The following is a 15817-nucleotide window of genomic DNA, read 5'->3' on the forward strand; positions in this document are numbered from 1 at the left end:
TCCTTCACCCGCTTCGCCTCTTGTCGCGTACGCAAACGAGAGAGGGCCAACGGTGAAACCGACAAAAAAAAAAAAACGAAATGCATGGCACAACCTCCAAAGCTCGGAGCAAACGCAATCCGAGGTCCCCACGTGTGTGTGTGTGTGTGGGAAAGAGCCGAGCTTGAAGCTTCGTTTGCAAGGCGGACCCCGATCGGGAGTTGCGCTTGTGCGCTGGGGCTAATCAGGTGGCGCTGGTTTCGTTTCATTAGCTTTCGGGCCACCACCACCACCACCAATCCTTACGCCACATGGCGGCAAATGTGGTGGAGAATGTCCCATAGGGAACAGTGAAGGGAGGGGGGAGGGGGGGGGACATATGAGACGCAATCGATCGAAATCGCACGCGAGCAAGACGGAGACAGGGCGATACGGAGGGTGGGGATAAACAATTCGACATTCAGCCGCTTCTGACTATTGAGCTAGCGTCACCTGTCTAGCTCTCTCTCTCTCTCTGCTGGTGCAACCATCCCACCCCAACACACAACCCCATATCTACCACGAACGTCATCTGATCTCGCGAGCCTGTGGCGTCCAGTTGGCCCATTAGCATTTTGAGCGCGTTTTTCCAACCTCTTGAACCCTCACACTTAAGACTACCCCTCCCATCTACTGATGCTGATCGTGTTAGGCGATAATCTTCGCTGAGATTTAATGCGCCAAAACACCCTCTTTGTGTGTGTGAGGGTGTTTCTCTATTTCAAATAACACCCCATGGTAAATCCCAGCAAAAACCAGGAAACCTTATCAGGATCTACTCTCTTAAAGCAATAATGTACTACTCTTTATATATACAAGCTCTATACAGCTGGTAGAGTTCAAAGTCATCATTAGTTGGTAATTGCCTTGTTTAGGTTGTCATGTGCACCAAGTACATCATATTGCAATTACATCGAAGAACTAACATCCATGTTAAACAATTGTACAAATATCTCAAATAATTTCTCAAATCGATCAGACCAACCTAAAGCAATCGGAATAATGTTAGATTGACATTTCGGAAATGTCATCGCCAAATGATTTACTGCAATAGTTACGCGAGTGGCCCTGGTGGAATTTAACCCGGAAACCTCATATAAATTCACCCAAGCAGTGGCGTATCAAGACTTTAAATGTTCACTCATGAGGAAGTGAAGAAACCTTTGCAAACGGTGACCTGGTCTAGGACAAATAGGATCCCTTATTTGATAACATTCTTTCGAGGGAAAGGCTTCATAGACAATAAGGTGTTGTTTGTGGTAGACGAAGTCCGTCTGATGAAGTTGTTGCTTGAAAGTAGATGCTTCTTCTGCTAGCAAAAGCTTCATAGTTGCTGAGGCCTCTTGAACGACAACTTATCAAGATTAAAGAGGTCCCATATTCGATAAGGCCACTTGGACAACTTGGAGGTCTCTTGGTAGAAGCGATCCCATGATTGGTGAAGACCTTTAGACGAGGAATTCTTCTTTGTTGTTGAGGTCCCCCGGACGACGAGATCTCTTAGTAGAATATTGTTCATCTCAATAGTATTGTTCATCAGAGATCTCTTGGTAGAGATCTATCAGAGAGTCTCTTGGTAGAAGATATCCCATGGTTAGTGAGATCACTCGGACGACGAGGTCTCTTGGTAAAAGAAATCCCATGGTTGGTAAGGTCCATTGCAAGATGAAGTTCCATGGTAGAAGCGATCCCATGATTTGTGAGGACCTTTAGACGAGGAAGTCTCCTTGGTTGGCGAGATCACTCGGGTGCCGAGATAAAATATATTTCATAGTTGATGGGGCCCCAGTGGACGACGATGTCTCTTGGTACGAGAGGTCTCATGATTCGTGAGGACTACCCGTGCAAGACGAAGTCTTATGGTAGAATGGTCATAAAGTTGGTGAGGTCCCTTGGATGACAATGTTGCTTGGTAGAAGATAGCTCATGGTTGCTGAGGAAGCTTCTTAGACGACGAAGTCCCTTGGAAGAAGATATCCCAAGGCTAGTGAGGTCTTTTAGTCGAGGAAGTCCCCTTTGATGTTGAAGTCCTTCGGACGACGAGATCTCTTGGTAGAATATTGTTCATGGTTGATGAGGCCCCTTGGACGATGAGGTCTCTTGGTAGAAGAGGTCTCATGGTTGATGAGATCACTCGGACGACGAGGTCTCTTGGTAGAACATAATCCATGGTTGGTGAAGGCCGTTGCAAGATGAAGTCTCATGGTAGAAGATATCCCATGGTTGGTGAGGTCCTTTAGACGAGGAAGTCCCTTTGGTTGTTGAAGTCTCTCGAACGAATAGACCCCTTGGTAGAATATATTTCATGGTTGATGAGACCCTATTGGACGACGAGATCTCTTGGTAGACGAGGTCTCATGATTCGTGAGGACTACCCTTGCAAGACGAGGTCCTATGGTAGAATGGTCATCAAGTTGGTGAGGTCCCTTGGACGACGAGGTCCTCTTAGCAGATACCGTCGTCCTCGTCGTATGGTGGGAGGCCCCAAAGGATAACGAGGAGCGTGGAAGGGCGAGGCCTATTACACGGTAGGGGCTCGCACTACGCCACTGTATTCTAAATGGTGGTACATACAGTACAAAGGCGTTGAACAGTTCCATCGACCATATAGCCCTGCATGGTCCGGCTTTTGATTCTACCTCAATAATTTGGGTAATTACTAAACCATTACACAAAATGGCGATAACAAGTTTAAGCCATTGCCCTAGATAACTTGAAAAGTGTTATATACCTATTATATCGAATACAGTAATTTCAAATAACCGGTCTGTTAGTGTGACCCTTTTGTTTTGTCCATCACTGTAGACCTTTATGTGTACAGCAGCCTACTTTATGTGTAGTACATGAGCAGCTAGTACTAAGCAGAAGTAGAACGACGTCTTACCAACCGGTATGGTTGGATGACTCATAGCCTGAAACCTGAAACAACGCCTTCAGGCCGACAGCGACTCACACTCACGCACACGCGAAAGGAGGTGGTAGAACCCTTTTTTTCTCCACCCTCGCCCCCTCCCTCCACAAGCATGACCTCTTCTGACCGGTGCTGTGAAAGGTGTGAGGCGAAACACGGCGGCGCGCACAAATGTAACCGGCGTAACCGTTCACCCATATACAACGCCCGGGTAGCGGAGTGAACGGAAATCGAAAGTGAAATAATGTGTTCTGTGCGTCCACAGCCACCCCACGAGCGTCGTAACCGTGTGCATATGTGTGTGTTTTTGGTCGGTTGCGTGCCTGCTTGCGTGAGTACCTTGCGTTTACTCGGGGCCCGCCCCGTCGCGTTAGCTAATCAACCGTAGCATAGACGCAAAATGCTCTTGCGCGTATGACAACTTCGAAAGGTCTGTTGGTGCCCTTTTCGCATTCGCGTCCCCGTCGCGTAATGGCGTGTGCGCTGGTGGCGTGGAAGTACCATGGGCGCTCGGGTTATGGCTGCATATCGATACGCTCCCGGGTTGAAGCAAAGCAAACAAAAAGGGATTACTCCTTTCCACGAGAGCACGGAATGTTGGGCGTTGGTGGTTGCATAAGGAGCTCGAGAAGATTGTTTTTTTTGGGTCATTGCGGTCGAACCGCAAACTTTTAGCTAACCGGGCCCAGATCTAGATGCTCTAGCGATTAGAGGGCCAGGGTGTCAATCAAAAGCGAAGGCAGTGCCTCGGGTTCTCGGAGTGGAAAAGGGATCTCAGACAACCGAAAAGCGTACCAGAGCTCGTTATCAAACACCGCAACCGCAGCACCGACTCAAGGCCATCAAGCTGATATTATCTTGTGCCAGAAGCGGGCGAAAGCGTAGAACCTAGAACTCGTTTAGTGTCTGTGGAATTTCTGCTCGGCATTGAATCAAGTGAATCAAACTCATTGGTTAACAACAGAATACACGCACACGGGTGGTTTTAAAATTTATTAGTAAACGTTCAACACAGTGCCTCGAGCTAGTACGAGCTGCAAACCATCGGTGGGACTTTGCAATCACGCCGCCTGATCCGCCTCGGGACCATTGTACCAATCCTCACTGGAAAGAAAACAGACGGGGAGCTGCTTAACCCTCTAGTCCTCACGATAACCGCCGCGTGTAGCTTACCATCCTGGCACATTCTCCGGATCGTCACAACGCTGCAGATCCTCGTTGTACACCATGCCCTCCTCGCACGTACCCTGGCGCGGCTCGATACCGTTCAGACAGATGTAGAACCGCTGACAGTCGTCCGGATGCGGATAGTTCGGGTGTGTGACGATCTGCCCGTTCTTGTCCATCTTGGTCGCATCCTTCGGACACTGGAAGCCATCGTTCAGTTTCTCTGCAAAAAAGAAAGTCCGTGCGTACATTTGCGAGTGCCAAATGGGGAACGGCACGGTAGATTACGTACTGTTCGCGTTGCTACCGCATCCCTGCCGGTTAGCCATGTCCGGCCATACGCAGGTACCGGTCGGCTGGTTAAAGTGTAACCCGGCCACAGACGTCATCTCGAGCTCGCGACCATTCACACAGTTGTAGAAGATGTTGCAGATCGAAGGATCCGGATGGGGGAAGAACCCATTCTGCCGCGGACATACACCGATCGGTTTGGGAGGTTCTGTAAAAGTGTTGGGTGTGCCGGTGACATATGGAGGCACGGGTGAAGCACACTTTCGTCTGCTACTTACGAAGCTCCTTCCGGTCGTGACACTCCACGTTGAACACCTGGTCGCACTTGTTTACCAGCTTGCTGGCCGGGTTGAACACGAGCCCGTCCGGGCATAGCTTCTCCGACACGCGCCCATCATCGCACTCGTAGTACTTATCGCACTGGTACGGATCCTCGAACTGGCCGTCCGGTTTCGGGCAGGTGAACTCAAAATAATCCTCCGGTTCTTCAGCGGCAGCTGCAGTGCAAGAAAACGCTAGTTTAGAAAGTGAAGCTCAAGCCCGTCGGAAGTCGAACCGAAATCGGTGCAATATAGCGACACTTACAGCAGACGAGTGCTGCGGCCAGCAGGAAAGGTAGGGCGAGATGGATTCGCTTGCTCATGGTGTATCTGATAGGGCAAGGAGCTTTTTGGTTGTCTACGGAGTTGGTCTATCTCTCTCGCGCCGCTGCCCCTCACCGGTCAAACGTCTAATCCTCGACCTCAGCACAGTCCAGCACCCGGAGCCCGGATCCCGATCCGTCCGTTAGCAGCGCAACCAGATAACTAGGCGGTGGCGATGATGAGACCCGTACTTTTTGTGCTTTGGCGCGTTTGGCTCTCGTCGTGCACACACACACACACTGTTCTCCCTTCCCTATCGCCGGGCTAAGGTCCGCGGGCTGCAAAGATATCGCGGCAATAAAGCGGATGAGCTTTGGCAGGCATCGCCGTGGCAGGCTATACGCTCTGGACGATTCCATTCGCGCGCGCGCGCGCGCGCTGAGTGCACGCAGCCTCCACCTCAATCTTATTCAACAGCCCCCTCTCTCCCCGTTCATGCGGCAAGGAGCACGCTTCCTACTGCCGTCGGACACAATCGTCGTCCGACGGGCGATGATTGAGGCTCATTATGTAAACGGCCAGTTGTGTTGTGCCAAACTGGTTTATTTCCTCCTGCACGAGGTTCGCGTGCTCCTGCGATTGTTTGTCCTCGCTCCAGATGCCGGCACCGTTCCCACACGATGCCTTTCGTTCCAGATGCTGAAGATTGTAAATTGTACTGCACTTTCTCCCGCTTGGACCGACCAGTTTGGAAGTTTATGCAACCGGTGTGACGCCATAACTGCGCATGGGGGAGGCGCAGCTGTCAGCTCCCACAAGCTGAACCTTTATTCCTCCCGGGGACCGGTACTGGTTAGCTAAGAGCTCCGCCTAGTTCTGTGTGTCCGGAGTGTCCGCCGTCAGACCGTCAATTTAAGCAAATACCCCCCCCCCCCCCCCTTATACGACTTATCAAACGCAGATTCGCAGTAGTTTTGTGTGTGTGTTTTTCACCAGTTTATTTTTGTATCTTCTTATTCCTTATACATCAGGCTCTATGTTTTATTCATTGGAGTTTTGAATATCGGACACCGGAAGGTCGACTGCTTTCCGACTGTTGGCTAGCATTGAGGCGCGTCCAGTTTTTTCAGACTACTTATTCATTCAATTTGTTAGGATTATGCAAATATCGGCGCACCCTGCCGGGAAGCTTGCGCAAGGTAGACAAATAAACCCCCAAAAAAAAAATATCCCCCCCCCCCCCCACGCCGGCAACATCTTTATTGCATTGTGCATCGGTTGGTATTGTGTCACGCGAGCCGCAAAGATGTAACGAGATGTGCCACACCATGAAAGTGATGAAAGTGTGAGATTGATGGGGGAAAGCGAGAAATTGAGCAGATAGAAGTCGAAGAATGAAGGAAAAGGAAGAATACCGAGAAGGTGTTAATCCGAAGAGAAAGATTGATAGATGGAAAGGTAAGTGAGGTAACGCACGATAGAAGCAGAACGGTGAAGAAAGCAGAAGATGAGCCGAAAGAGAGATTGAACCCGAGGGTCAATAGACTCACTCTCGCGCGGACACGAGAAAAGCTCAGCTCTATCTGCTGCAGGCGTGCTATAGAGTGATTGATCGTGAGCGAGTGATTGATTGATTGATGGCGCACGGCGGACGTGACCTGACTGGCACTGTACGAATCACAATCCGGAGCAGCGTAACGGTGCATGGGCGGCTGGGAGGTTTCGAGCTAAGTCTACCGGGCATCCCCGGCCCCGAAACCACAGTGAGCAGTCCGGTATTGTATTGGGGAAAAAAGGAGCATGTATCACAAAAAGCAGTAAGGCAGCTCACGGCACACAGAATGATGGCGCTCCAGCCGCGAGGTTCATCAGTTCTTGGACGCATCCTCTTCCTTGTACCAGTCTTTGCTGCAGGACGGGAAGAAATCAACACACCCAATCGAACGGTTAGTTTGCGGTTTGCGGCACCAGTCCGACGGTGCGACCACACTTACCATTCCGGGACATTGTCCGGATCGTCACAACGCTGCAGATCCTCGTTGTACACCATCTTGGCGTCGCACTGGCCGAGGCGCGGCTCGATCCCGTTCAGACAGTAGTAGAACCGCGAGCAGTCGGTCGGATGCGGATAGTTCGGGTGCGTAATGACCTGGCCGTTCTTGTCGTACCGCGTCTCCTTCGGACACTGGAAGCCATCGTTCAGTTTCTCTGTGGAGTGGACATTTGTTAGCAGCGTTGCAGCGATGGTACGAAACCGACCTGTACTCACTGTTGGCATTGCTACCGCAGCCCTCGCGTGCAGCGACATCCGGCCATACGCAGGTGCCCGACTTTTCGTCAAAGTGCAGCCCACCGGTACAGCTCATCTCCAGCTCCTCCCCGTTGATGCAGCTGTAGAAGACGTTGCAGATCGACGGATCCGGATGGCTGAAGAAACCGTTCTTGCGCGGACAGTAGTCGCTGGTGCCCTGGGCGGGTTCTGTAATGGGAGCTTCGCATCAGTACCGGTCGGCCAACGGGTGCGGCACGGTGGCCCACTTACGCAGCTCGAACCGATCGCCACAGTCCACGTTGAACGGTTGGTCGCACTTGTTGATGAGCTTGATCGTCGGATCGAAGACGAGCCCGTCCGGGCAGAGCTTTTCCGTCGCTTCGCCCTCATCGCACACGTAGTACTTATCGCACTGCACCGGATCCTCGAACTGGCCACGGTTTTTCGGACACTTGAACTGTGCATCTGTGGATGGGAGCGGCAGGAGACAAAACGTGACAGGCAAACCCTTACACTGGCGCACCGACCGACGACGTTCTTACCTACGATCGCTGCTGGTATCGCTAGCAGTAGCAACGCTGCTAGCACACCACGGTAAGCTACCGCCATCTTGCAGGAACAAACGGTGTCGGGAGAGATCGGTCCACTAGTGCTGGCAGGATGCTAGTAGCGGCTTGGTGACTGGCTGGCAGCGCTACCAAACGTTCCCGTAGTTACCGATAAACTACGCGACGTCGGTGATGCGACTCTCACTTTTGTTAGCACGCCACCGACTCACCGAGCCTTTCGAGCGTCGAAATTGCTGACGGCTGGGGGAGATGGAGGAAGGGAGATGGCGGATCCGGTCCAGCGTAGCTCTTAGGGTATGGGTGGGGTCCGGACGATGGTGTGTGTGTGTGTGTGACTAGCAGAGCGAAGGCGGAGGTATATAGGAGTAGGTGCGCTGAGTTCCTGGGTCACAAAGCCCCCCTGTTCGCAACTCTCCGTAGGTCGGTCTCTTTCCCACCATTGACGCTGGGGGATCCCACTCTTTTCGTTCTCCGTCCCGATTTCCCGGGAGCTTGTAACATCCTTCTCGCACACCATTCTGCCACCTCCACCGCCAGGTTGTCGGGCGACGCAAATTGGTTGGCGGCTCGTGTGGTAGGGGCTCCCTATTGCAAAACCGCACGATTCGAATTACAGCCAGCCCGGCCGAAAGCCCGCCCGCAGCCGATAATCGTGATCGGGTTTTTGTGTAGTCAAACAGCGCACCACCGAGCCCAGGTCCTATTTCTGGAAGTTGGCTCAAAATCTGGGTGCGACTCGGGCGAACGTCAGAGGAATGTGAAATTGTGTTGCGAGGTTCGAGAAAATCAAAAGGCGAGGTGTGCTCTGAGGGCAGACTCCCTTTGAAGGAAGACGCAAGGAAACAGGGAGTTTTTTGGGCTGAGTTTTGGGGAAGTTAGTATAATTTGGAGTTGGAGTAACTGTCGGGGCACAGAGCTTGGGTGTCGATCGTTGTATAAGTAAGTGTGTTGATGTGCCTCGAGCTGCGTGGGCATTTCGACAACGACATTCAACTCGCGGCTGTGGGCTACCCGCACTGCCTCAGCATGACAATTTTCCGTTCTCGTCCGTAACTCCGGTAATGGGCACGGTTGGCCAACCAACCACTAGTCGCCACGCGGTAAATCGGTATCGGCTTCCTGCTTCTCCGCCTCTATTTTGCCGCTCGGTGCGAGAGGGCACGAAGAAGAACGTCCTGCATTAGGTGGACGGACGTAGAGTGGAGTAGCCATGCAGGTAAGGCATGACGACGCCGGTCACACCGTTACGCTATTGTGCTTTTGCTTTTCCTCCTTTCTTTTTCTGCCGCTTGGCTCGGCATTAACGATTAGACCGCGACTAAAGGCCATCGCCTGTCAACAGCGACGGTAGGAAATGGCTTCCTGGTCACTTACCGTCGGTGCCCGCAGGAGCACCGCCAATCCGGGGCCAATGGTCGCGCGAACTACGGTAGGGAATGTTGAGTAATGGCACTCAAAATTTGTTGACACTTGTCGGTGTAGTTGTTGTAGTTAACCTTGATCAAACTTCCGCCTTATGCTTGGCGATAGACATCGAGTAGCGATAGACATCGAGAAACACTTATAGGCCTGAGGTAGCTTAAATAAGGCTGATGACAGGCGATATCATAAAACGTATGAATTATGGGAAAAAAATGTTGGATATCGTGTCTGACATGTCTACAATGACGGTTGGCAGTTACAACTCTCCAAATTGCAAGCAGCATGTAGAATAAGGCTTTCATTCTACCGAGATGTCAAGCGGAGCACATATCTCAAGCCATCAACACCAGCAACATTCAGCTTGACTCTCGCTTTCCTCTACGCCATTTTGTTGTGGAGCCGGCGTTGGCTCAGGTTACCCATTTCATAATCACCTTCCCTAGCCCGGTTTGTAGGTCAAATCTGCTCCCCGCAAAATCATCCTCCCAGGGCGGTCCGGGTCCGTTGTTATTTAATATCTTCCCCCCCCCCCCCCCCCCCCCGCATCCGGACCAGTTCTACGTACAAGCGCGGGCCCCATCTTGCTCACGCACGTGCTCGCATTTCACGCTCCGGATCCTCATCGGACGGTTTGCCAGGAATGGAAGCCGATACGGGAAGGAAGGGAAGACGAAAAGGCAAAAAAAAAGAAGATGTAGTCATGCTGGTACACTTTCGATTTCGCTAGCCTTCGCAACCGGGGCCTGGGGTTCCGAAGATTCCATCGTTCAAAGTCGGGACGTTCGTGTCAATAACCGGTTTTTTTGCTGCTGTTGTGTGTTTACTGCTTTACTTCATTGTTTCACCTCGATGGATATCAGCGCCATCAGAGTAGTTTACAATGTCTGGCTCTACTTTCAAGGGTGACTGCATGATCGGACACCATTATTTGCTGGACCATTATCACTAATCATCATTTTACTTGCTGCATGAATATTCTTGTTCGTCTTATCGTGAACAAGAGGTTCAAAATATACGAACTCTAGCGACTTCTTGATGGCCATAACATAAGAACTATGGTGAATACTTGATGTCCATAATATAAGGAGGAACTTTGGTGAGACTTGATAAGGATATACTCCTTCATCAATATCTAGAATTTCTAGATATAATATATCTTACTCTATATTCCTTAATCTATGCCTAGAATATCTAGCGAAGAAGCTTAGAGTACAAAACTTAAACTCCTATCATGAATAAGAGGTCCAGAATTCAAGAACTATGGTGAATTCCTGATGTCCATAATATAAGGAGGATCTTTGGTGAGACTTGATTAGGGTATATTCCTTAATCTATATTTAGAATATCTAGCTATAATATATCTAGCTCTATATTTCTTATTCTATGTCCAGAATATCTAGCTAAGAAGCTTAGAGTACATAACTTTTGCTTAGAGTACGACAGGAGGTAAATAAGACGTCCATAATATAATAACTTTGGTGACTTCCTGATGTCCATAATATAAGAAGAAACTCTGGTGAGACCTCATTAGGGTATATTTCTTAATCTATATCTAGAATATTTAGCGAAGATGCTTCGAGAACACAATTTGTCGTTGGGCGTGAAACGAGACGTCCAAAATGTAAGAACTGACTGATGGTGACTTCTTGATGTCCATAATATAAGGAGATACTTTGATGAGGAGAGACCTCATTAGGGTATATCTTGAATATCTAGCTATAATATATCTAGCTCTATATTCGTTAATCTATATCTAGAATATCTAGCTAAGCAGCTAAGTGTGCATAACTTGTCATCCTGTCGTAAAAAAGACGTCCAAAGTTTAAGAACTATGGTGACTTCTTGATGTCCATAATATTAGCAGGAACTTTGGTGAGACCTGATTACGGTGTTCTAGAAATGCTTGCGATGCTTCATTTTGAAGTTGGCGCGAATATTTCGGAAACCTGATTTAACTTTTCGTTCCCCAATTTACATTTCAAAGAGCAGACGTATGCCTTAATGATATTCACCAAACTGCCGATAACTCAAAGTAGTTTACCGACATTGATAATTTTTCGGTTGGTCTGGTTTTTGGAGACACAAAAAAAAAGAGGATATCATAGGACAGCCATGCAGTTGAACCGGTGTCCGTGGAACCGGTTTGGGACCTCTCACCACCAACCGACGTTGGAAACGCTTTTCACGTAAATGTGATCCAGTTTCGCCATCGTCTGGTTCCACCGCCAGCGCTCAACCTACCTCGCTGACAAACACGATTTCAAGGATGTTGCGGCCGCGCCTCATCGACTGCCAGCCACCCTTTTTTCCGTGCTTTTCTTCCATACCCCCCCCCCCCCCCTTATCGTACCGCCGCCCCACAGAGAACCACCAATCTCGCAAAAAGCGAAGGGAATGGCGACCGGAGCACCCGAAAGCATTCGCGAAGCCCTTCCAAAAGACCTGATCGCAGCAGTAGAAGCAGTCTGAGCGGGAGTTCTAGATGCCTTCGACGGGGGAGGGGGGTTACCCATACATCCTCCTTTCACTTGCTCATTCGAATGGGGTAATTAGTATTGTCGCGTTCCGCGTGGATGCACTGATGCAGCCGAACAGGTCGAGCGACTGAGACGTGGCGCTCTATTCGTATGGTTAAATGTCACGAAACCGTTGGCATATAGCAAACCGGGCATTATCTAGATCATAGAGGCACGAAGGGAAAGGAAAAGCTTTTGTGTCATAGTTTTGTTTATTTATTATCTTTTATAGCTCAATAATAATTGAGAGAGAAAAAGAACGTACACGCATGGTACACATTGTAAGTGGGTTTTTTTTTTTTTTTGTTAACATAGTTTACAAACAAAAGTACAAACGTAATGAGTCTTTTCATTGGCGTGCGCTACAAACCCCGAGCACATTCCGACCAACGGCATCCAATCGTGGTAGCCATTTTTGTTTTTGCTTCTTCGTTTTTCCAACCTTTTTTTTCTTTATTTTTTTTTTTGTAAGAATATGTGTTTTTGTTTTCCGGTGGAACTCCAACTGCAAGAGGCGTCCGTGGGAAGGTTGTCTTCAGTCTGCAAATTCTTGGGCTTTTCTTGTTGTTGTTGGAGAAGATCCCAGCGCCCTCCTTTCTTGAGGAGGGCCAGATGCTCGAGGAAGAATCTGAGCTAATGAAGGGGGAAGAGGACTTGAAGGCAACTTAGTTCTTCTTCTCGTCACTCTCCTTGTACCAGTCCTCGCTGAAACGGAAATCGGTTAACGGTGAGGTACAGCGATATGGTGGACGTTGCTAGCGTTGCCTTACCATCCGGGAACGTTTTCCGGTGCATCACACCGTTCCGTCTCTTCGTTGTACACCTCGCCGACCTGACAGCCGAGATCGCGTGGTTCCACCCCGTTCAGGCAGACGTAAAACCGCTGACAGTCGGTCGGATGGGCATACTTCGGGTGAGCCACAGCCTGTCCCGATTCGTCCGTCTTCTGTTCCTTCGGGCAGGTGAATCCATCCTTCAGTTTCTCTGGATATAGATGCAAGAGGGAAGGTATATGTGATGATGGAAGCAGTCAAGGAGGCGTTTACCCAGGTTGACTTACTGTTAGCGCCCGGGTTACATCCCTGGCGACCGGCATCGTTCGGCCAAACGCATGTGCCGGTATACTCGTCAAAGTGCAGACCGGCGGTACAGGTAATCTCCGTTGCCTCGCCTTCAATGCAGTTGTAGAACACGTTGCACACGGCCGGATCCGGATGGGCGAAGAATCCGTTACGACGCGGACAGAGATTGTTTCCACGGGGCGGTTCTGAAGTGGCAGTAGACGGGTAAGGTTAGCATGCACGTCATCTGTAACGCTGTTGCCATGCAGGTGGTACTTACGCAGCTCCACACGATCTCCACAGTCCACGTTGAAGGGTTGGTCGCACTTGTTAATCTTGCGAATGGTAGGATCGAAGACGAGCCCGTCCGGGCAGAGCCGTTCCGTGGCGCGTCCATCGTTACATTCGTAGAACTTATCACACTGCAGCGGATCCTCGTACTGTCCATCCTTGGGCGGACACTTGAAGCTTTGTGCGTCTGTCGATCGAAAGATGCATTAGATAATGTGAAGTGCGAACCCGTGCCGAAAGAGCGATCTGTCATAATTGGCTTTGTCGGAAAGCGATCGCCGTCAGTGAAAGTGGAGAGAGGGAGAGAGTATTGAGGAAATCCTCATGCAAAAGCCATTAAGAAGCAGCACCACCATTTGTCAGTTGTGGGTAGTTTGCCTAACCGTGCGTAATGGAGCAATGAACCTGAAGATGCAACGTGCCAACCAGCCCCAAACGCCCAGACTCGTTCCAGCTCAATGGCAATGGCTGCCGGGGAAGGTGTTGTGCGTCGTTTCGCAAGCCTACGGTTGCGGTGCATTGCATTAAATCATTATTGGATGTGGCTGGATATCATTGTCGGTGTTGCCGAACATGCAGAAACCCGAAACGGTCAGAACGCGTCGTTGCGTCGTTCGATGCGCTCGAAGCCAACCGTACCGAGCGGCCATTGTGTTGAAACGATGATTGATTTACTTCGACGCTTCGATGTTTGCCGATTCGTATCCGTTACCTCACCAGACCCCAAAACCCCCCTCCCCCTAGCAGGGTCATACATCTTTTCTTCGCCTACACTCAGGGTCACGGTGGTGTACTGCGTCCATCTTGAAAAAGAGATCTACGCGGACGGATGCGGATCCAAGAACTGGAACACTCGTGCCGTGATGGTTGAGTGCAAACAATCGAACCATCACTCATTCCATAGAAATCGGAATTGGACGGTGGACAACAACTTTGGGTTGCTTCCTTCAAGGTCTGTTGAAGTAGCGCAAAGTAGCTTTACTATCTGAGCTGACAATGCTCTTGCGTTATCAAAAATCCATCTCTCCGGAATCGTTGAACCTTTGAACGCTTTTACCAAAACAAAAGAAAAGCTTTCCAATACGGACAGGCCAGCGTCAGTTGACTACGTACGCAACCGCATCAGGCACGCTCGTACGGCTGCGTACGTTGCCTACAACCGGCTTGCTTGCATCGTCGTCGTCCACGCTAACCACCGTGCAAGACAAACCGGATCTGAGTGAAATGAAAATGTTTTGCTGGAAATACCAGCAACACCCCAAAAACCATACAAAAAAAAAAAGAAAACAACAAACAGAGCAAAAATATAATAACGTTATATAATTCCTGCACGTCGCGTCCCGAGCAGGCCTACACCACGTTGCACATTTTGTCGAGCGTTTTTTTGCAGTCCACATCTCGCTCATTGCCCGCACGGTTCAGGACGCAGGGGAAAGGTAAGCGTGGGGTAAGTATTACCGGCATTACTGCTTTCCGTTCCGTTTATCTTGCTTGCCATCCCCCCCCCCCTCCCCGGTAACGCTTTCTGTTGAGGACAAACCCCCATGGCGGCGAGCGTACATTACGAAAGTAAAAGTTCCCTTTTCGCTTGATCCGTCACCCGGTCTATAATATATCGGGCGGTCAATATAATAGCTTCCTGTACCCACCAGTTGTACCGATGACATAAGTTTTCCAAAAAACAGAAAAAGGAAAAAGAGGCAACACTTTAGTCACGCAAAGTCAGCACGTCAGCCGGAGAAGTGGCGATGATGGCTGCTGCTGACTACTGTACATCACATTTGAGTTACATAATTGTGGTCCCAAAGGATAATCTTAACTAGCTTGAGGTTTCATAAAGTCCTCCAGATGCTAGAATTTGGAGGTGCGTACTGGTAAGAAATCGATCCAGAATCTATCAAGAGACTATAGCAGAACTTCACAATATCTAACCGGAAGCACCAATAACTGTAGACAATTTATGTATCGCCAAACATTCCAAAACGAGTTATTCAAGAAATGCTCCCCGCCAACAGCAGGCAATACTTACAGATGCACGCGACTGTCGCCGCAAACACGATCAAGATGTATCGCATGGTGATTCGCCGAATCCTGGTTGAACGTCGGGTTGATAGTTGATATGCAGAGCTTGCACACACCGCACGATGCTCGTCACGTTTGCTGATCCAAAATGCCCGATCCTTACTGTCTACACGTACAACCGTCTCTGCACAACTCTGCGACAACACACGTTCACGCACGAGCAGCACACACCGTGGAATGAGCAGTCTTGACTCGGCTTCACCGGGTCCAGGCACTTCCGAGCACTTCAGCCGATTTGAATGGACTATCCACCGCAGGTGATAATACTCTTATTTTTGATGAATCCCTCTGCGCCCTGGGTGAGGCCGGACTTCGGGAACCCGGGGAAGGGAAGGGGCTCACACCACCACTTGCCGCACGGTTCGGCTTTTATTCAGGTTGGGTCTTTCGCTTTCGCGGGGGGGTTTCTTCTTTAAGCTGTTTCTACCGCGTATTCGTAGCGCTCGCTCGCTCTTGCGCGTTGGAGACGTTTGGCCGTGTCTGGCGAGAGTCGCGCACCGGGCTCGTCATGTCATATTTTAAGCTTGAGCTAGGGTGGGAGAAGTACCGGGCGCGAAGGGGGGGAGGGGGGAGAATGAGCTTCGGGGAGGGTTCACGCACACCTTCCGGTTGCAATGCAACGGGGACACGTCG

General features: G+C 50.0%; 3 protein-coding genes across 3 annotated transcripts; all 3 read right to left on the reverse strand.

Annotated features, from left to right (window-relative positions):
* Nucleotides 1-3883: 3883 nt before the first annotated feature.
* Nucleotides 3884-5218, reverse strand: LOC118517106 (protein obstructor-E-like). Its single transcript, XM_036062970.1, has 5 exons — nucleotides 4973-5218; nucleotides 4666-4884; nucleotides 4389-4595; nucleotides 4103-4319; nucleotides 3884-4033 (listed from the first exon to the last, which is right to left on the reverse strand). Exons 1-5 carry the CDS (start codon nucleotides 5028-5030, stop codon nucleotides 3991-3993), a joined length of 744 nt encoding a protein of 247 aa, XP_035918863.1. The 5' UTR covers nucleotides 5031-5218; the 3' UTR covers nucleotides 3884-3990.
* A 722-nt stretch (nucleotides 5219-5940) lies between these two features.
* LOC118517113 (protein obstructor-E-like) lies at nucleotides 5941-7987 on the reverse strand. Its single transcript, XM_036062981.1, has 5 exons — nucleotides 7786-7987; nucleotides 7514-7708; nucleotides 7241-7450; nucleotides 6966-7179; nucleotides 5941-6879 (listed from the first exon to the last, which is right to left on the reverse strand). Exons 1-5 carry the CDS (start codon nucleotides 7850-7852, stop codon nucleotides 6840-6842), a joined length of 726 nt encoding a protein of 241 aa, XP_035918874.1. The 5' UTR covers nucleotides 7853-7987; the 3' UTR covers nucleotides 5941-6839.
* A 3956-nt stretch (nucleotides 7988-11943) lies between these two features.
* LOC118517125 (protein obstructor-E-like) lies at nucleotides 11944-15495 on the reverse strand. The gene is made up of 5 exons (XM_036062989.1): nucleotides 15132-15495; nucleotides 13092-13289; nucleotides 12811-13017; nucleotides 12521-12734; nucleotides 11944-12455 (listed from the first exon to the last, which is right to left on the reverse strand). The coding sequence occupies exons 1-5, from the start codon at nucleotides 15175-15177 to the stop codon at nucleotides 12416-12418; spliced, it is 705 nt and encodes a 234-aa protein (XP_035918882.1). The 5' UTR covers nucleotides 15178-15495; the 3' UTR covers nucleotides 11944-12415.
* Between the last annotated feature and the right edge of the window lie 322 nt (nucleotides 15496-15817).

This window comes from Anopheles stephensi, chromosome X (genome assembly GCF_013141755.1).
Source record: "Anopheles stephensi strain Indian chromosome X, UCI_ANSTEP_V1.0, whole genome shotgun sequence".
In the NCBI taxonomy this organism is placed as follows: domain Eukaryota; kingdom Metazoa; phylum Arthropoda; class Insecta; order Diptera; family Culicidae; genus Anopheles; species Anopheles stephensi.